Source organism: Saccostrea cucullata, unplaced genomic scaffold (assembly GCF_032062105.1).
Source record: "Saccostrea cucullata isolate Sc308-1 unplaced genomic scaffold, CSIRO_AGI_Scuc_v1 ctg730, whole genome shotgun sequence".
NCBI lineage: Eukaryota > Metazoa > Mollusca > Bivalvia > Ostreida > Ostreidae > Saccostrea > Saccostrea cuccullata.
Window position 1 is genome coordinate 180,880 of NW_026924322.1, and position 22,316 is coordinate 203,195.

Consider the following 22,316-nt stretch of genomic DNA (forward strand, 5'->3'; position numbering starts at 1 on the left):
ACTAATATCACAGACTCGGAAAAGATTCTACACAAATTGAGAACTTCTAGCATTGTTAGACACAAGAGTTTGTATAGTCCCTCTTGTAATAATCCGATGCTGCTTCCCCAGCCTCATTCTGAGAGAGGCCGCTCTGATGATGTCTTAATAAGGTCACCGAGGAGCAAATCCGAAACACGGATATTGGAGAAAAATTCATCCGATTCCCAGGAAAGTTTGAATTTTGATGAAGCTCAACTGGGTTTGAATGGATCAACTCGCACTGGTAAATCCGGCACAGCTACAAATGAAGAGAAACAAATCGACAACAAATTGGAAAAACCCAGATCCCCTGGGTCCCCGAATAAAATCGTCAGGAAAAAGTCGACTCTGAGTAGAAACAAAACCGATCTTTTCCGCACTGCAAAAGAGCATCCAAACAGCATAAGCAGATTAAAAGAAAAGTTTGCCAAGTTTTCTGCAGCTGCCTACCAACGCAAGTTGAGCAATCAGTTGTCGGTAATGCGAAGAAAGAAAAAGGAGGCATCTGATCCCTCAGTTAGACAAAGTCAAAGGTTATCATTAGACAAAGATGTCAGAAACTCTGTGTCACAAAGTGCCAAAGAACTGCAATCTTGTAGTATAGCTGAAGGTCCCAGGGACCCTAAATCTTATCATTCACACACCCCATGTGACTTAGAATTGAGTCATTCACGAACTCCTAGTGGAGAAAAACAAAGTGCCATAGATTATCAACAATCATATCAAGTAGCTGAAAGTCTTAAAAACGTCAGGTCTAATCACTCTGGAGTCTCAGGTAATTTGGAACCTCATCACTCGAGAGAATCAAGTAAAGGGGAAATTCACCACTCAAGAACCTCAAGTAAAGGGGAACCTCACCACTCAAGGAGCTCAAGTAAAGGGGAAATTCACCATTCAAGAACCTCAAGTAAAGGGGAAATTCACCACTCACGAACCTCAAGTAGAGGGGAAACTCACCACTTGAGTAAAGGGGAAATTCACCACTCAAGAAGCTCAAGTAAAGGGGAGGCAACCTCTGAAGCTCACAGAAAAACTAGTCAAACCTCATCAGAAGCCGGAGGTTCTGGTCCCCTGGTGGTCAGACAATGTCTAATAGGGACCAACCTTGCTTTTGGATTGGTGCAACTCAGTGCTGGTGTAAGTAAAATCCTCAGTTTTCTTTTGAATTAAAATATGCAAACTTGCCATCCACAAAATTATTTATTTAGCCTAATATTCAGCTTTTGGACAGACCTGAAATGAAAACAGTTTTAACTGCTCATATTGAAGTCCATTTGGTGGTTGAATTGCATATGTATTCTTTAATATCATTTTCCATTTAAATGCTGCAATGCATATGCAGGATTAATTAATACACACTGTAATCTTTTAATCTTAATCTGATTAATTGTGCAAGGCAACAAATGCATGTCTCCCCAAGTCATTAGGAATAGCCCACATTCAGACCTTTCATTGTGAATTATCATCCAAAACCATCAGGGTAAAACTTTTAAATGAGGAAGGATGCCTACATGGTGAAGGTTTGTAAATTAACTCAAAAGTTTCATGCTTAAGGAGGCATTGCTTTTTTACAATGAACCTTTGGTATCTTATTTCAGGGAGTTGTAAAAATGAAGGGATGCCACCTTAACAGAATATACATGTATGCATGGTCACAAATCTTGTATTTGAAACTCTAAAGACCTATGGGTTTTTTTTCTGTGAATCTAATTTTTAGTAATGATTATTTTTTATAGTTGTAAATTATGTTAATTCATGGCTTATGTGAGAATTCATTCACATATGAATATCTAAAGGAGTCCAGACATAGGACATACTGCATGATGTTGCAGTGAAATTGTTTGTAGACCTTTGGGGTTTTTGTTTGGAAGTTAAAGTTTTAGCAAAGTTTGCATGCATGCCTATTTTATTATTAAGTTGTTAAAGTTTAGTCATATGGCACCTATTTCATGGCATTTGATTTGAGAATCATTCCACATAAATCCCATGTGGCAATCTCATGAAGTCCACTCATATGACTTATACTGATGGTGTCATGCAATGGTATGCAAGAGCAGACATTGTTTTGACAAGATTCTTTGCAATACTGAATTCCACTGTTGAAGCATCAAAAACTTTCCGTGACTCTAGTTAAAGTACAACTTTTGGAAACTCTTTTTTACCTCTATTAGTGGAGAGCTCTCTTCCATTCAATGACTGTGATAAAGTCCCGGCTGTACTTTTTCTTTTTTTGGAAAAAACCCCCAGACAAACCAATATAGCTTGAAACAATCATATAAATCTTGATTCAAGCATTGCGATTAGAGTCTTAATTAATTAAGCTAGCTTGATTGTTCAGAAGAGTAGAGCGACAAAAAATGAAGAATTTTAAGGCCATGGAAGTAAAAAAAAAAAGTTAAATATTTTAGAGATATCAGCTGTAGACAAATTCCAGTGTTGACTTTGAAGGACCATGTAAATAGTTGTAAGAGTTCATTTATAGTGTGGACTATATCTAGGACAAGTTCAGGGGGCATAGGGGAAAGGAATCTTCTATTTATAAAGTGTTATAAAAAATCCCCATCCCACCCCTCCCCACTTAAAAAGGATTGTTTTATTGGTTCAATAGTCATAAAATCAGGACTGGAAAAATGAAAACTGAAAATTAGAAGTCCCAAAGTAAATTGGAATATGTTACATTTTGAAAAAAAAAGTTTCAAGTGATCTAGGGTACATGTAAAATTAGTTTATTATGTTTGTTATATATTGTATGCCTGTCCACCCTGCCCAAAGAAATCCAAATAAAAGTGTAAAATCATGTGTAACACTTATATGTGGCCTTCTTATTATATGTATACTTTCCATTAAAAACTGAGAATCTATGCTATTTTTATAGTGTGACTTTCCTAAGGGCAATAATTTCATTATTGGGTGTGTTAACAATAAACATTGTGTGGTTTTATTTTCCAGTTTGTAGATAATATGGGGCCTACATGCATTTTGTCAGGTTATGTCTTTCTCTACAAAATGTGTTTTTCCAAACAAAAGTACAATATTATACTTTTAATTGAATTTTTATTGAAAAATGTGTTTTTGCATTCAAAAGGACAATATTAAGCACTTTTAATTGACTCCTTAAAGACAAATTTTGTGCAAATTACAGTAAACATTCAAAGTTATAGTTGAAAAATACAATTTTTTATAAAAAAATAAAAAAACAAATAACAAACCCTCAGCTGTTTTTTTTTACTGCTTCACCTTATAATGAACTTTTTATAACTATATAATAGCTATGCAATAATTTTTTTTTAATTGAAAAGTTTGATTCACACTTGCATATAACTCATTTTTTAATTTCCTTGGATACAATTGGTTTCATAATATTAACAAAGATCAAACCAATTCTAGCCCCCTCCCCCCTCCCCCAGTAAATACACCTTGTTAAGGTATGCATATAGGCTATATACATTAACACACCTGTCCCTCGACCTACATTCTCCCACCTTTTACATTACAATGTGTTGACCCTGTGTTTAATGACATGAAGGCCGGTGATCATTGGGCCCTTGTTTATGTATACTCATTTCCTGTGCATAAAAACCAGAGACTCATTATCCTGCACATGTCAAAACATTCCGAGCTGGCAAATCCTTGATGATCAACAGAGGGGGATCAGAAGATGATGTAGAATCTTCTATGAAGAAGAATTCAGGGATGAACATCTGAGGTTGACAGAAGGAAAACTTACAAGGAGCGACCTTTCCGTTACTAAAGACTGTCTCCCTCACCGTTTTCTTGTGACAAATGATGATATTGACTTCGTGGTTGAAGATTATCTCTTGGTGTGAAAGGGAAATATCAGAGAAAAAAAAAAGACTTGGGGGGAAGAATTGATAGGATTTGTCAGGGAATGCATGTTAGGAGGACTATGGGGGGAAGACATGTTTATCACGGTGAAAGAGTGAACACAGAGAGAGAAAAATAAGGTTGTCTGCGGATTTGCGTGGGCTTGAGAAATCTGCATCTCGTTCTTCTTCTTCCCCGACTGTGATCTGTGACATTAATTAGTGGAGGATAATCGCATCACATGTTACATTGATTGGATTAACTTATTAGAAGGTTTTTTCTGGTTTCCCTAAAAGAGTATGATCTTCTTTGGAGAAGGATATTAGTATGTGTCATTTTCTGTTTTATAAGTCTGGTTAGAAATGTTGTTGTTTTGGATTGACATGCTAACATCTAGGAACATCAGACTGGATTTTCTCTTATAACAGGAATTCCTAAGTTTGTCTTGTGATTGTTTTTACATTCTGTGTGTACAATGTTTAACATGGATATTTTTTTTTTCCATTATGGATATACTGAAATCCAACACAGTTAAAGAGGAATAACGAAAACTGTTTAAACTTTAAGTTTTCCAGAGAGAGCTATTGTGTTTCAAAAAAAAAAACGATTATTCTTGGTAAATCTTGATTACCATCCCATATCTGTTGAAGGACTGTGCTCACCTTTTAAAAAAAACAGCTGTTAATATCAAGGAATTATGCAGTTATCTTTAATAAGGGATCGAAATGAGTGACACAGCCGTCCATCTGTCAAATTTCTAAGAAATCCCTAGAAAAAGACAGTTGTTAGATCGTTCTTGGAAACTCATTTTGATTCCAAACATGGACTATTTGTGTTGAAATAGGAAAAACATCAGCTCGTATCTATAAACTTTAAAAGTCAATTTCTAATGGAATTATACTCTTAACATTCACTTTGATGAGATGGTGTGCTAATTAGATAATTAGCAAAGTTCACTTAATATCTGCATTTTGTGTTGGAGCATCTTTTTTTAATGCCACTTATATTCACCATGTGAAGAATGCTTTAATTTCTCTTTTGATTTTTTGCTAAAATGACCTCTGTTGGAATAAGAGAACTTAAAAAAATACACTTGGAGTTTTATTGAAAGATGATCGAAGAAAATGTCAAATCGGAAAATGTCAAATCAGAAAATGTCAAATCAGAGGTTACGGTGGATGAGGGAGTCCATCAACTCAATGAAGCAAAATCGGATTCCAAGCTGGCAGATACCAGTACAGTGATTAATTATGAAGATATTTTGTTTACTGCTTTTAATGAGCTGGACTTACCCTCAAATCAGGTAATGTCAGTTCTTGTTCTACTCAGGTAGTGTGTGTTGTATTTCTGATTCTTGCATGATTCTGTATTGGGGAAGACTTTGGAAAACATGTACACATTTCTCACAAAGCTAGGACATCTATAAGTTAAAATTTGACTGTCTGTCTGTCTGTCTGCATGTGCCTTGTTTACTTAATCATTCACTCACTCAGTCATATCAGTAAGGAGTTTGATAAAGTACTACAGTTTGAAATTTCATTTTATTTGTTGATTCAGAAATGGAAAAAAAAAAAAAGAGATGAAGAACATTCTGTTCAATGATGGATCTAAAGGATTTAAAAAAAAGTTGTGCATTTGAGAGGTGCTGCTTCATGTTGTTATTTTATTAACATAGATAAATATAGGTATTTATCTTCAAATTCATATTTCTGCAATTCTTGATGATAGCACTACTGGAACATGTACAGAGAGAGAGAGAGAGAGAGAGAGAGAGAGAGAGAAACCTGTCAGCATCACTTAATTTGGAGATTATCATGTCACCCATTGTAATATTCTTTCTGCATTTTATTTTCTGTTATTAGATTTGTGCTGTTGGCTTCTTTCTGTATCTCTAGCAGGTTGTAATATCTATAGTGTAAGCTGAAGACACCATGCTGAGAAAATATGACATCTGTTCTCATAGAGAAAGTTATTAATACCAGACAGTTCTGTCCAGAATCTGTGTCATATGTGCTGATTGGTTTTCATTAATTAGTCCATGATAAGTGACTAAATGGATTACCCAGATGTTTTTGTTGTATACTTGACCAACAACAGGTATTTTGATTTTAAGTGTCAGTGTTGAAACAATGCTGTACACACCTCAATGTTGGAATGATGTTGAATTTTTGTTGGAATTGAAAAGAAATCTGATGATTCAATATTGATATTTGATGGGTTTTTTTTAGCGCTGAATTAATACATGTATATGGACATGCAAAAATATGGTTTATCTCTTGATTAGTCAATCAGACATTGTACTAAATAAGTATAATTCTAGACATCTTTTTCTCAATGTCATAAGATGGTATCTTAATTGTCATTCAATGTTGTCAACCATTATTAATATATTTTCAAGACTGGTATAAAATTGCTTGCTCGTTGGGGTAGGAGTTCATGCAGTTAATAAAAATGAGGCTTTAATAGACACAAAACAATATTCACAAGATTGACCCAAGACTGACTTTGACTGAAATATCAGACTGAGTGTTAGTTTGTTGCCCATAGCTGAGTATGAAAACGTGGGTATCCATGAACTAATTTGTTTTCTGTGTTATTATTTTTAGCCTAACGACAATATTCACTCTTTCTGTGTTACTATTTTTAGCCTAACGGCAATATTCACTCTTTCTGTGTTACTATTTTTAGCCTAACAGCAATATTCACTCTTTCTATGTTACTATTTTTAGCCTAATGGCAATAGTCACTTTTTGTGTTACTATTTTTAGCCTAACGGCAATAGTCACTCTGATGGACATGGTCTGGTTACCATCAGGATGAGGCCAGACGACCAGGGAAGATTTGGATTCAATGTCAAGGTCAGTATATCTATAAATAACTCAATTGAAACTTTTTTATCTAAAACACTGATACATTGAGTACCATGGATATGTTGAAGTAAATTTTAAGTCTCATGGCTTGTATTTCAAACAACAATTTTTAAAACTCAGAAGTTATCCTGCAGATTTTACGAAAACAAAAACTTTAATTCTTAAATACATGTATCAAGCATTTTTGATTTTTTTTCTTACTTATAAAAAAACAAAGTAAGATACTGTGAAATCAATTTTCATGGGGGTTTAATTTTCATGGTTTTCAAGATATGAAGAGACCAACGAATTTATGTCAGACAAGAAATGCAATTTTTCACATATATTACTAGTAATTGAATATTTCTTCAACCATGAAATCAAATCCCCACGAACCCATATTTTTTCCTCAAATCATGAAAATTGTAACCCACTAAAATATGATTTTACAGTATCAAGAGAATTATGCGTCATACAGTACACATCTGATATATTGTGTTGTATGTTTTTCAGGGAGGAGCTGACCAGGGCATGCCCATCATTGTATCCAGGGTGGCCCCAGGGACCCCAGCTGACCTGGCCATCCCACGCCTGAACGAGGGAGACCAAGTGCTATTTATAAACGGACGTGATGTGTCCCAGCATACCCATGAACAGGTATGGAAACTCGAAGAGCATAAGGTGATTCATAAATTATATTTTGGTTAAACATTTAGGAGGACTGAAAAAAAGATTTTTTTAAAACAATACTGTGAAATCAGTGATTTTCATGGAGGTTTAATATATGTTGATTTCATGATATGAAAGAAGACATCAAAAAATTTATGTTCCTTTTGTTGAAATGTGTAAATTCTATACAACAGTATAAAGTCTGTCCTTTCTCCATGAAATCAGATTCCCATTAATTGATATTTTTCATAAAACTACAAAAAATTGACTCCAGATTAATGTAATTTGTTAGTTTACTTGCACGTGGAAAAAAAATCTCAGTAGACTACAAATACAAAAAAATATGTTAAATTGCTGCAAATTGCTAACAATGATATTTTTTCTGAGTCATTAAAATATGTTTTAATTAATCATGTTCTTACAGGTTGAAGTAACAGGTCATAAAATTTTGTTTTCAAAAAGATTTTTTTTTGGTTAACTTGGCATTTTTTTAATTACAGGTTGTGATGTTTATCCGTGCTTCACGAGAAACTCATTCAGGAGAACTAGTGCTCATTGTTAGGCCCAATGGTAAGATTTCTGAAACCTTAATTTGAACCCTAACATATAAGAGTATTATCCAGTATCAACAAGAGATGCTTACTTCTGTTAGGCACCTAATCCCATCTCCAGGCCCCAGGGCCATATAACTTAGACAATCTCACTTTTGATCTCAGTCTCACCTTTTACCAAAGGAATAAATGGTGGAAAAGTAAGCCTGAGATCAAAAGTGAGCTCGTCTAAGTTTTATGGCCCTTGAGCCTGGAGATGGGATTAGGTGCCTAAAAGAAGTTTTTATTTTTATTTTTTTTTTGATAGAAATTTCTATGGCCCCTGTGCCGGGGTCTGTGTTTTATGCCCTTTCCCAGTTTTTTTTGAGATTGATCAGTGTTAGTTACTAGTATATTCACCTTTTTCATCTGCTTGTCTCTTGTTATAGTTTATGTTGGTGAGGAGGCACAAGAGGAACCAAATTTGGAATATTTACCAGAGAACTACCAGATCATCGCACCAGGGGCGGGAACTGGAACCAACGCACTGGAGGCGTCCCTGATGTTATTACAGGAGAGTCTGGATAGTGGGGCGGCACTGGCGCAGTTTGAGGTACGAAAAAATACACCAAAATATATTCTATGTGAAGGGAGGGATAGGGTAAATCTAGTGTAGAGAATGGGGCAGCACTGGCACAGTTTTAGGTACAAATAATATAAATTATATGAAAGGATGGATTAGGTAAATCTAGTTTAGGCACTGGATAGGACAGTTTGAGGTACAAAAAATATACCTTATGTGAAGGGATGGGTAGGGTAAATCTGGTGTAGACAGTGGGGCAGCACTGGCTCAAATTGAGGAATGGAGAAAAAAAGAATGAATATGCATAAACCTTGTGTAGAAAGGGGCACTGGCTCAGTTAAACAAACTTCTACAGTAAATTTAGTTTTGACAATGGGGACTTGCTCAGCTCAAGGTACAGAATGAAGGAATAGGGTAAATCTTTTAATGATAATTGTTTCTACTGCATACTTTTACTGCAAAATACAGAGAAGAGCAAGAAGGATAAAACTTTGTGAGACATTTATAAATAAATATGGCTGAAAATTGCTCTTAATAAATAAATTTTGTTACACTTTATGGAAAATTCATCTCAAACATAGCAGGTATATCTTAGTTCAGCATCTCTGCACATTTGTTCATGTGGCCAAAAAAATGACTGTTGATTCTTTCTAGACTCTGTACTTATCTATAATATTTGTATCTGCAGCAACTGTACAGGAAGAAACCTGGTATGACAATGAATGCAGCTCGACTGGACGTCAACATTGCCAAGAATCGCTACAGGGATATCTCACCTTGTAAGGCCCTTTTACTATTACCAGTTTAATGCAGTGACTGTATACAGGGAAATTTTTGCCCCTGTTTTGTTATTATATTTTTAGTTAAAAATTGATTCTTCAAAATGCTGGAATTGCCAGAAAAGATATATTTATTTGTACACTATTGTAGATCACTAAACTCTTGCTACACATTAGTTCTGCGAGATTTACGCATTTGCTCTTTATAAGCGAGACAAAATTTTCACATATTGTGTTTTCTTAAGGAATATTATTATATGCAGAGACAATATTTTCACGAGAACACTGTCTTGCTTAATGACATGAATAAAATTCTGGCAAATAAAAACTGATGTACAGTAATTTAATTAATGTGACTTTTTACAGATGACCAGACAAGGGTGATACTGAAGGAACAGAATGTATCAGGAGGGGACTACATTAACGCCAACTATGTCAATGTAGGTCACTACTAATATACAGTAAAAAGTTTATGTATGTAATGTAGGTCACCACTAAAATACAGTTAAACATTTATATGTGTGAATGTAGGTCACCACTAATGTACAGTTAAACATGTATATATGTGAATGTAGGTCACCACTAACATACAGTTAAACATTTCTATATGAGATTGTAGGTCAATCACTACAAATATACAGTAAAATATTTTATATACATATATGATTGTAGGTCAACCACTTCAAATATACAGTAAAAGATTTATGATATGTAATGTATGCATAGGTCAATGCAAATACAGTCAATTCTCGAATTATCGCCATTCGATTCATCGCCATTTTCGCATTACCGCCATGATTTCCCAAGAACGTTTTTCCTGCTATATAAAATTCTCTTTATAACACCAAATTCGCATACCGCCATCCGCCACCCTGTTTTCACAACAAACGTCCATTTTTAACTGTCAATTATCTCGATAATACCGCCACAGGTGCATGTGGTCAGTGAAGCGCGGCTAATTGGTTGACGCTATCCCTGTTGTAAAGCATGCAAAGCCAGTCAAGGTGCAATTAAGTAAATTAAATAAACAATAATTTTAACATGAACTGTTAGAATAATTTTGTTTTCTGTTTAATAAAACCATTTATAATTCAACACTTCGCCACGAAAGCGGTCGTTGCAAAGTACGCCGACAACGATAAATATTTTGATGATCTCTGCTTTTAAAAACAATGCAAAGTTTGCTTAAAAAATGATAACAAGTGAGAAATTGTGAACGTTTCATTAACAATGATTTCATAAACAATGAATTTATTCAAGAACTTATTTTGCGTACTATAGGCAATATATCGACCCAGCATTTTTTTTTCAATATCAAACGTGCAGATTTACATGCATACACATGTACTTGTCTTAATTTCATAACTGAATATTTTGTTTTAGCAAAATTGTACATTAAAAAAATTACTTGAAGTATTTTCAGACATAGAAATATGTTTATATATACATGTACATGTGATAATAAGAATGGAAACGCTAAATGGTATTTCTTAGAGCAGTAACTCTACTTCTTGTTACCTAAAGATGAGAAATTCAATTCATCGCCAAATTCGTTATACCGCCATGATTTCTAAATTACAAAAGGTGGCGGTTTATCGAGAATTAACTGTATATGTACAGAAAAATGTTTCATGATGCGATGAATCTGGCTATTTGAAAAAAAAAAAGTAAAAATGAACATTTTTTTTCAAATTTAATTTTTTATGAGGTTATTTCACCTTGTGTTTTGCCTCTGTTTTTTAAAGATGGAAATTCCTGGAAGTGGCATCGTAAACCGATATATCGCTGCCCAGGGGCCGCTACCTAAAACCTGTACGGATTTCTGGCAAATGGTGTGGGAACAGCACTCGTCTTTAGTTGTGATGTTAACGACAAAAGTGGAGAAAGGTCGTGTGAAGTGTCACCAATACTGGCCAGAAATGTATGAAACGATGGACTATGGGTTGTTACAAATCACTTGTGTCAAGGAAGAAGAAACACCATCATTCGCATTTAGGGAATTTAATTTAACACATGTCGAGGTCAGTATATATAGATAGTAATAATATAAGAAACATCCATGTGATTTTTTTTTTCTACTAAAACACAGAATTTGTCGAACTTAGTTTTTTGGTTGGGGCTTTATTTTGGTGGAAATTTTGAATGAAAATGGAAATTTGATTTACCAAAAGATCACCATTTTTTGCTGTATATTTAAGACTTTCAAGAGGAAAGAGCATTTTACAAACTTTTGAGTGTCCGTCAAAATATGGTAGATATGCCCATGCAGAAAGTGTGCATGTAGTTTCCTTTAAGAAATATGTTCTTTCATTTGCTTTTCAATATTGGTCCCACTCTTCGATTTAATAAAGCTTTTCAATCTATACAATTTATTTCCCTATAATAGTTATAATATAATTGATGAAATCTTCTATATTCAGACAAATGAAGAACATCACATATCACACATGCAGTTTGTAATTGATTAAATCTTCTATATTTAGACAAATGAAGAACGTCACATATCACACATGCAGTATATAGCGTGGCCCGACCATAACGTCCCGGACGACCCAGCCGATTTCCTAGAATTTGTCCTGCGAGTCCGTCAGCGGAGGATGGGTATGGTAGAGCCCACGGTAGTCCATTGTAGGTACGTATATTGATTGATCGATTGTTTATTGTTTAATGTCCCTTTCAGAATTTTTTCACTCATATGGGGACGTGTTGGTAGGTATACAAATATAGCCAAGATTGTACTTCTCTGATGTTTTTGTTAATTTAAAACCATTTAAATAAATAATGTGAAATCACTAATTTTCATGGGGTGTTAATTTTCATTGTTTTCAAGGTACGAAGAGACACTCGAATTTATGACCACCTTGAAATTTAAAATTTCATGTGCATGATTTCTCAACACTTTTCCAACCTCAAAATCAGATCCCTACAAACCAAAATTTATTTCTCAAAACTCAAAATTTGACCTCACAAAAATATATGATTTTACAGTAATCATGATAATAGAAATGATGTTACTGAATTTATGGCTGTGAAAGAGGATATTTTTCATATAGAGAATTTTGTACCAATTTTCAATACGGATATCTTTCTCATGGACAAATTTTGTACCAATTTTTAAATATGGATATTTTTCTAATGCTCGACACATGTTTATGAGATATGGATACAGATATATATTATTTTGTACAAAATTTTTCAGTGCGGGTATTGGAAGAACGGGAGTATTAATCACCATGGAGACGGCGATGTGTCTAATCGAGGCAAACCAACCTGTATACCCACTGTCAATAGTACGCCAAATGAGAGATCAGCGAGCCATGCTCATACAGACAGCGGTAAAAATAGCAAAAAATTTCTTATTTATAAAATGATCTTTGCTCATTGGTAAAGTTGAAAAAAAATTGGATAGATAATTTTTATTTCTTCTTGCTCATTGCTTAAGCTGAAAAAATTTTAAGTGACCCTATAATCATGAAAAATTATGAAATTTAGTGAATTTATTTTTCCTTTTGAAATTGTTTACATACATTTTTAATTTAGTTGTTATTTTTTCTCATTTTACAGACACAGTACAAATTTGTATGTGAAGCTATTCTGAAGGTTTATAATGGTAGGTAGATTCCCTTTATTTCACTTAGTGTGTATTTAATATAAATAGATATAAAAGTAATTATAGTTTCTTGCTAAAATCTCTGTTAAAATTCTAATTTGTTTGACATATTAATGCTTGTGATTTTATTTCCTTAGAAGAACTTGTAAAACCTTTAGAAGACTACCAGAGGTGAAATTTGGAAATGGATGTTTCATTCTAGAAACCCGAGTTAAAAAAAAACTTGAAAAATCCACTACAACAAAGAAAATGGAACAGTCCCTACTGCAGAGCCCAAGAGATTTATTGTCTGTTTAGAGAGAAATCCAACCACCAGCCAGGGATAATCCATTTTCAACTCTGTGTCGAGAACGAAAAATCCATTTTCATCTTTATAAAACCCTCGGATAAATAAGACCCTAAACATATAAGACCGACCCAAGAGCAAGTAAGGCTGGTCCTTCCAGGTGCTGTACAGATAGGCGTCCGTTGCCCGTGGATAAGTTAAATCCGTGAATTGTGATGGTTTCCTTGTAGTGTGGATTATTTGTGGAACGTGGATATAACGCTGTTTGTGGAAAAAAAAAATTTCCACCTGCCCTTTCATAAGGAGATATGAAAAAGATAGTGACTTTTTCCAACCTTTTTAAGGGAGAGAATTGGATTTATTTTGATTGCATATCTTGTGTAAATGTTAAGTTATTACATTATTTTTTTCGTCATTGTTAAATCCATTGGTTTTTACCTAAAGCATTTTAAAGTATTTTTTTTCTTTGTTGTTGTATGAGAGGAACAGTTATATTTCTGCATTTTGATTGGTTTGTTTATCCTTCACAGTTTTAAATGCTGGCATTTCATTGGTTATTGTAAGTTCTCAAGCATATATGGATGCATTTGAAATTGTATTTCTTAAATTTATGGAATGGTTGATTGGCTACGGTTTCAACTGTTGTACTGCTATGGTTGTATAATTTCATTGACTGAAATTTTTTTTAAAGTTCTGACAAGAAAGTCACATGTAAATTCTTTCAGATCAGTTTTTCCTTCACTAACAATTGGCTCCAATTTTTCCTCAGTACCCCTCTTCTATTTTAAGGGTTAGCTCCATAGTCCAAAAATTATTTTACAATGCTATATGACAATATACAACAATTTTAACAAATCTAATTTTCCCAAGACCTACCTCAGACAAAAGGAGTAGCTATTAGTTATAGAATACTAGATTTTCAATGACATTTACTTGTAATTTTGGGTCAGAAAAAAAATCACACCAATGTGTTAAGGTTTTTTAAGAAAGTGTGAAATTCGATTCTAAATTTCTGTTCTCTTTGACTGAATTCTATGACAATCATTTCCATTTCAATTTAAGATGGTGAATTTATAATATATTTAGTTGTCCTTCCAAATTATTTTATAAAGTATTTATTCTGCTGGTTTGAATTGTTACCATAGTTACAATAAAGAAACTGTTACTATGGCAACATTAACAGTGTTGTTTGAAAACAAAAAAAGTGTTTCCTTTCTCATGTTTATTTATCAGTTTTAAATTTTGTTTATTTTACATTCCATGTGCTTTTGTGATTTTATTTTTTAATTTATTTTACTTTATATTGTATTTTTATGTTGTAATCGTGCAGTAAAGAGATAGCAGAAACAAACATGTAATATATACCATAATACAGTATCAAAAAGATGCAGTTAACAGAACATATAAAAGAATTATCTCCCTTTGTATTCCTGAATGTTTATTTAAAGAAGGTTAAGATTTATTTTGTTTTATACATTATTTGGTTGAAATATTCAAGGCAAGTCTTAATCGGAATAAGAAATTTTAAGGTTAGTTAAACAAAGAGCTTCATTATTTTCACACAATAATTCATATTTGGATTCATTAAAGTTTTAATTCACATTTAAAGTCTGATATCAAGATATAAAAAGTTGTAATTAAGATTCATTAAGGAAATTAATCAGATGAAACATTCATATCAGTCTTGATCTTGTAATTAGCCTGGAACAAAACAATTTACATTTTCAGAAAACTTAACAAGAAATTCTCAATTTTAAATGTTAATGCATTTATGCATTGGAAAAATGGATCTTGAACAATTCGATATACAAACAAAATTACTTTTTCAGAGAACTTAAAAGACTCTCAATTCTAAATGTTAATGCATTTACACATTTCAAAAAAAGATCTTGATAATTTGATACAGAAACGAAATTGCTTTTTCAGAAAATTTAAAAGGCATTCTCAGTTCTGAATTATAATGCATTTAAAATATGGATCTTGAACTTTTTGATACACAAACAAAATTGCTTTTCCAGAAAATTTTAAAAACATTAAATTCAAATATTAATGCATTTAAAAATATGAATCTTGAACCATTTGATACATGTATTCCAGATGAAAAGATGCAGCTATTGTACTCTTAACCATTGGATCTGATATTACTCTGCTTACAAACAAAAATGACTGCTGTGAATGTGAAATTTTTTTTTTTTTAAGAAAAGAATAGAATTCATTCAGAGTGTCTGTATGCATGTTTTGTATGTATGTATGTGTATTTGAGATGATAGATGGGAAATGTGCTAACATTATTTCCCTCGGGTTTGCATGATGAAATGCTAATATGTAAATAAATGTGTACTACCACTGTCCAGAGCCAAGTGTACTGCATAGAAAGTTTTTTCTGGGCAATACATAATAAAGAAAATCTTTTTTCTAAGACCGTTTTGTGTTATTTTTTTCTATATCAAAGTTAACGATATTAGCTCTTTCACGTTAAATGTGGTACTGCTCTTTTGCAGTACAAATTAATTGATAACGTTTGACAGAGGCTTTCTTGGAAGAGAAATAAATGACATAATATTATTTAACAACAATCAATTTCACATATTTTACCAAAATATGTCATTTTGCCCTGCAGAAGAGTAGTATAATGTTTCACAATAACGTGAAACGGTCTATTGTACATTAAGGAAAGAATAACAACAGGTATATTTCGGGTATTTTCAATTATATTTTATATGATTCAGCAAAATATAATTTACAAGTAAATACTTACAAAGATAGCACACCTTGACAGCACATCGTAAATCTGACCACCACTGCTGGTCGGAGTTTACGGAGGACGTCTGGTTGAACGAGACTTTTGAAAGAATTATGACAAAGGAATGACAGTGATTGACCCCAGTAAGATTTATCTCCCTTCCCTAGGGTCAATATGAACTCAATCGCATTTTCTCGGGCCTTACCAGTAAACTCAGAAAAAAAAATCCTTGAGGTTGTTTATGTCACAGACACTTGAGATTACTTATTTTTCTTTTAATAAAAAAATATCCCCTACCCTTTATTATTACGTAGGGGGTATATTTTTTTATTACAAGATATAAGTAAAGTCAGGTGCCTGTGGTTTACAATGTACTTTTCTGGTCAAAGAAAGATGATGCAAACAAACTTTCATCAAAATTCTTTAATGTAACAACTAAAGTCATGTGTATATAAGTAAAATGAATAAGTTTAAGTTGGAAGGAAATTGAAATGTTTTTAAAACTACAACTGACATACATGTATATACAGCGTAGCCAGATTACAATAAGTTGTTAGATTTTATAAATTTTCTATCAAATTTTTACAATTCAGTGGCGGATTTAAGGGGGGGGCGCACCCGGCACGCGCCCCCCCCCCCTAAAATTGTCAAAGTTAACGTAAATCACAGTTTCGTCTAGAAAATGTAAATATGTGTAGTTGGTAGACCTCATTTTTACCCTACAAAATCTCCAGAACCCAATGGGCCCCCACCAGGGCTTTTGGGGGCCTAAAGGCGGCCCCCATCAACTTTTGGCGCCCCCCTCTAACTTCAATTCCTGGATCCGCGCCTGCAATTATCGTATTAAAAAAGATAAAAAGTTTCATAGATTTATATGGATGTTGCAGAAAGGTGGAGTTTACAATTTCTTAATATTTCAAAAAACAAATATTAGATGCATCATTTACAACTGAAATGTGTCCAAAAATGTCAACAAATCTAGGCCACCATCTTTTTGTATGTATCATCCTAAATCATAATGTCCTTACATTCATAAATATGGAATTGAGCTTATTACTTCATTTCCAATATAGGGTATAAAAACCATTTCCTCCCAGGAAAAAAAATGTTGAAAAACGAAGTCGCAACAAATTAGTGATGAACAGAAAGATGCTTGTCAACTTTTTCAAGTAAGTAAAATAAAAAAATTTTCTCTGGCTGCCCCCCCACTTTCCAAAACGATGCCATGTGGCTGAAAGGTCCGTAAAAATGGAAGCAAAAGAGGCAGATTATACATGCACCTGGGTCATATGGCGCTGTATATCGTTACGAACTTACGGTCCTATGCTCCCCAAGAATAGTCCGAAATACCTGACGTCTTCCAGACTTTTTTTTTAATTAGTTGATATTTTTTTCTCTCATCCAATTTTGTTCATGAGCAATTTTGTATGGAGTACCTAGCCGTTTCCCATTTTGACATATAAACACGTAATAAAAAATGCTACAAGGTTCCTTGGTTTTAGAAGCCAATATAAACATAAAAACCCACTGAATAAAAGGAAACAAAGAGAAGACATACTGTGCTTTTAATTGATCATAGAACGAGTTCAAGTCCACCTTCAGTCAGCAATAGGGCTACGTTCGACAACTCAATAATTATGCCCTTTAAAAGTTATTTGCATGTATTTAGATTAATTAGTTAAATATTAATCGTCCTTTTTTATTTCTATTTAAACAATTTATTTAATTGTTCCTTTCTATTTTCAAAATTAAAAAACGAAAGATTTCCCTTAAAATTTAAATAAAAATAATAAAATATAAAAATTAACAACTAATAATTTTATAAACATTTTTGCAGTAAGATTCCGTTACAATCGCGCTCGTGTTACAGACGACAGACAAATTTTGATCAGAATATAACACATTCGCTCACCTGACGATAAGTCAGCTCTTTATTCTGCAATTTGGAAGCCTGCTGTGCAGGTAACAATGAACTAAGATGAGAATAGACACTTAAGAATTAAATTTTTTGCTTTCAAGAAATTAAGAATATATACCCGGTACTACATATGACAACAAAGAGGAAGGAAGCCCCAACCTCTAAGTGATACCTTTATACATGTACTAGTAAACGACATGGGTCAAGAACTCAAGATATATGGACTTGACATGTATTTTTATTAATAGAATGCGACTTCACAAAAACGTTTCTACTTTTAAAAGCTAGAAAAACTTACTTTTTCAAAGGATTTAGAATATTTGATCCATGATGGCTTGATTCATTTTTTAGTATTTTAGTATTTCCCCCAAAAAGAGAGATTTTAGTATTTGACAGCTTTTTAAATATCATTACACAGATTAAAGTATTCGATAAAATAGACCTCATTTTCAATACAAAGAATACCTTTAGTTTTTAGACAAAATTTTATATACTCATATATATATATTTCTCAGAATATTTCTATACCTGCCTCAGTAACTATATTTGCGACCATTTTAATCAAAGATAACAAAAATTAAAATTTCAAGCAAAAAGAAAAACCCACAATATATAAATGCACACTGTGACACAGAATTTTTTATTGCACATTTTTATAACGATCAATGAAGGAAGAATATTTGGCATTGACATTTTATTCTCATTTATCACACAATCTATGTATAAGATTGTCTTTATGTTGTTCAATGTCAGATAAATTATCCCACCAGCTCATTAGAAATTTGTCCAAAATCAATCTAAACCATGGGGTAATTAAAATATCACCTGTCATAGATTTATCTGAAATAAAAAAAAGAAATTAAAAATCATATGATGTATTTGAGGTTATATATAAAAAATTCCACTGCTCATCAGCTTTTCATATATTAAATTAAAAAAAAATACATTTTGTAACCATACAGTCAAACCTCATTATCACAATCTCAATGAAACCAAAAAAAAACTTTGGGATATTCAAGGGTTCAAGATATCAAGGGTTAAATATTTTAGATATTAAGCAGTTATGCCGTCCAAATTACATGTAGTTTGACATATCCATGGTATTCAATATACTGAAGTCCGACTGTACTTTTTTTCCTCAGGCTAATATTTTATAAGTAAATATTATCCTTTACTTTACAACAATTTGAGGACTGATTCCGTGGGGGGGTTGGGGGGGTTGGTTGAGTGTATCTTACCCATCATCTGCAGTAATTGCTGCCTGTCTACATACATGTGACTTTTGACCTCGTTAGGATTGGCAGTAACGGTCACGTCTTTCTGGGCTATGAGTATGTAGTCTATCTCGTGTTCACCCCACACCCCCGGGTCCGGGGCGTTCTCTGCCTGGTAATGGACCCGGGTCACAAACTTGAGGTCTTCTGTTGAGAGCTATGTTACAAAGAAAACAAAAACTAGATTTATTTATAAATACCTTATAAAGATTTGTAAATGTTTTAATGATATATATTTGTTCATTGACTTTTGAGCTTAAATATTGTGCATTATCTTCAAATACTGTACATCACATTTTATTCGCATGAACTTTATTTTCGGGTTATTAGGCAAGGCAGTGTGCTCGCAAAAATTTAATGCTCGCATATATAAGTATTCCTTTGAGCTATACAGAGTGAAAATTTTGTCTCACTGATAAAGAGTTAATGACTATATTGCGAAAATTAAGTGATCTACAGTATTTTATGCCATTGGACCTGATTTTGGCTATGTAAAGGGAAATAACTCTCAGTAATGTATCTGTTAACTTTAAGTACTCACTGAATTTGGACTGATCCCCAGCTCATGTTGGAGTTTTCTCTGAGCTGCTCTTTTAACTCCCGATGCCTCACAGTCTTCTAGTTCCAAAGGTGTGTAAAGAGGGTGACTACAGCAGGTATTTGTAAAATGACCTGAAATTGTTACCTACACACAATTATTCCTGGAGCAATTAAAAAAAGAACTAATTACTCATTTTAAATTCAATATTTAATGGGGGCAGTTAGAATATAAATCCAAAATGATTCATAAGTTGTGTATTTAAAACACGGGTTATGAAAAATGTTTGTGTGAACAAATACAGGTCATATTGTCTTGATTTTTGAATTTCAAATACAGTAACTGTATACAGGGTTAATTTCCCCCTTTCACACTTGCATATAATTCTGCCCTGTTTTAAATTCGACCAATCACAGTTCTGTTAAAGAAATTATACTGTATTTTTTGAATTCGCCCCGTTTTAGATACGTCCACCTGTGAGTAGGGCAAAAGGGGTGAAAATAAAACGGGGCAAAAATTTCCCTGTATACAGTAATTTTCTCAGAAAATGTGGTTACCTGGAAATGTAATTTTGGCATCAGATCGCTGTTGTAAGAGGAGATTACCCTGTGTGTTGAAGAGAAATACACTAAAAGCCCGATGTAGCATACCTAGTAAAAACAAAAAAATATCAACATCACACCTAAAGCTTAAACAGCCTTACCTCCCTTTGCTCTTCTGACATATAGCCTTCAATAAAAAATGCTCTAATATACCATAAAAATTATAAAAATCAAATCAAGGACCTATTAAAAATAGATAAAATGGATAAAATATTTGTTAAACACTTATTTTATCAAGGGGGCATTACTGTATACAGGGAAAATTTCGCCCCTTTCACCCTAATCACAACTGAATGAATTTAAAATGGGGCAAATTCAAATAACATAGTACAATGTCTTAAACATAACTGTGAATGGGTGAATTTAATAATGGCCGGGGCAAAATTGTTGGTATGGAAAAATGGGCTAAAATATCATGGGTCAAAAATTACCCTGTATACAGTAGTTCTTTAAAAGCATAATTCAGAAAATGATTCATCCTATGATATGGAAAATTTGTCCAAACCTTAAGAAAAAGCAGATCATACTGATACTTCAAACATTATGTACTTTTTAAAATGATTATAACGACATAAGTAAAACACCTCTTTTTCACCTTTGTTTATGTTCTCCATTAAATGGCATGTTTTTTTGGAGGCTTTTCCCGCGACGTTGTCATTCCTGTCTGTAAGGATACACTCTTCCTTCATTAGTCCCACCTGGGTTTTATCGTACCCCTCCAGAACAGACCGCCGCGTGGAAGACAGTGTCCTCTTTAACAAACTCCTAAAAGCGTGGGAAGAAAGATCAATAAATTTTCAGGTAAAAGAGAATGGATTAACAAGTTAAATACATTATTTTACACTTTGTACAGACATTATTTGAGGACATTTTTAATCACTATTAAGCATACATGACTAGCAGTAAAATCTGGAAAAAAAGGGAAAGTATTCTGAAACTTATATCCAGATACCAGACCACAGGGGCATCTTATCCACTTTGTTCTCTACTTCACATATACAAATGCACCCTTGTGGATAAGATGCCCCTTTTCCCAGACTGCCTCGCTATTGAATTAGTAGAAAACCCTTTAAAAATAAGAACAAAAATAATTTTACGATAGCAAGTTAAAGCAAAACCTTACAAACCATGTAAACTGATGCTTCAAAGATAACACTCCCGATTTTCCAATCATGTTTATTTTCACTTTGCAATTGTTGGATATCGATCCCGATGTTATTGACTACCTCATACTCTAAGTTCGATAACCCATGAAGTATGACGAAAAGAAATAATTATTTTATTTTTGTCTTGCCCTAATTTTGAAAATAGTTATGAAAGAAATAAACAACAATAAGTCTTTTACGTATTAAATTGTAAAAATAATAAAAATAGGTCCTTTGTATCCCTATTACAGAAATAGTTAACAGTTTTATTTTCTGTCACTATCTTTTATATAATGTTGTTATTGAACAGAAAGCCATTTCGCTGCTTTATTATTCATAGACGACGGACAAATTTTGATCAGAATATAACACATTCGCTCACCTGACGTTAGTCAGAATTAAATCAAAAAATTTTGAAGCCTGCAATGCAGGTAAATAAAACCAATAATAGAATCAATCTTAAAAACTTGAAAGGTATAATTAACCTATACTTGGGTACACGTGGCGGGTAACAATGCACCAGAGACATACAACTGATACCAAAGGCAAACACAGTAGAAAGGCGTGCGAAGAGGATTTTACAATTAAACATGTAGTTCTAAAGAGTTAGACCTAACTGTGTCCTTGCTCTATATTTTAGAAATGAAAAACTCCCGAGATTGATATTTTTATAAAATAATAAAGTATTTCAAGTGTTATAGCCCTCACTTTTCAAACATTTTTCTTACCAATGAAAACATGAAAACATAAACCTAAAGCCTCCCTCCCGGCACCCCCAATTGTTGCACTTCAGTCAAATACGGCAATATATTTTAAATCTTTTTTATTGGTAATACATGTACCAATTCGCAATCGGGGGGGGGGGGGGGGGGTGTTCTAGGGAGCACTTTAAGAAGGGTGGGCCGGTCGGGCCATAGGGTGTTATAGCATATATCTTTATTAAA

At 33.3% G+C, this 22,316-nt stretch overlaps 2 protein-coding genes across 2 annotated transcripts in view; one reads left to right on the forward strand and one right to left on the reverse strand.

Annotated features, from left to right (window-relative positions):
- Positions 1-15,571, forward strand: part of LOC134266210 (tyrosine-protein phosphatase non-receptor type 4-like) — a 74,726-nt gene extending 59,155 nt beyond the window's left edge. Inside the window, exons 17-27 of the mRNA XM_062748440.1 lie at positions 6,615-6,704; positions 7,209-7,352; positions 7,865-7,934; positions 8,344-8,507; positions 9,166-9,256; positions 9,623-9,696; positions 11,002-11,277; positions 11,740-11,888; positions 12,456-12,591; positions 12,821-12,866; positions 13,004-15,571. Coding sequence (XP_062604424.1) covers positions 6,615-6,704; positions 7,209-7,352; positions 7,865-7,934; positions 8,344-8,507; positions 9,166-9,256; positions 9,623-9,696; positions 11,002-11,277; positions 11,740-11,888; positions 12,456-12,591; positions 12,821-12,866; positions 13,004-13,041 — 1,278 coding nt within the window. The 3' untranslated portion in view covers positions 13,042-15,571. The remainder of the gene's footprint in view (positions 1-6,614; positions 6,705-7,208; positions 7,353-7,864; positions 7,935-8,343; positions 8,508-9,165; positions 9,257-9,622; positions 9,697-11,001; positions 11,278-11,739; positions 11,889-12,455; positions 12,592-12,820; positions 12,867-13,003) is intronic.
- A 2,855-nt stretch (positions 15,572-18,426) lies between these two features.
- On the reverse strand, positions 18,427-21,434 carry LOC134266206 (isopentenyl-diphosphate Delta-isomerase 1-like). The gene is made up of 6 exons (XM_062748436.1): positions 21,355-21,434; positions 20,823-20,992; positions 20,183-20,275; positions 19,629-19,759; positions 19,052-19,244; positions 18,427-18,653 (listed from the first exon to the last, which is right to left on the reverse strand). The coding sequence occupies exons 1-6, from the start codon at positions 21,399-21,401 to the stop codon at positions 18,514-18,516; spliced, it is 774 nt and encodes a 257-aa protein (XP_062604420.1). The 5' UTR covers positions 21,402-21,434; the 3' UTR covers positions 18,427-18,513.
- Between the last annotated feature and the right edge of the window lie 882 nt (positions 21,435-22,316).

Bases quoted from the DNA above. Each gene is read 5' to 3' on its own strand.
- LOC134266206 (XM_062748436.1), bottom strand. From the start codon at position 21,401: ATGATTGGAAAATCGGGAGTGTTATCTTTGAAGCATCAGTTTACATG. The intron at 20,276-20,822 runs GTGAAAAAGAGG...TGTTTTTACTAG, and splicing joins AATGGAGAACATAAACAAAG to GTATGCTACATCGGGCTTTT. The intron at 19,760-20,182 runs GTAACCACATTT...TAACAATTTCAG, and splicing joins TGCCAAAATTACATTTCCAG to GTCATTTTACAAATACCTGC.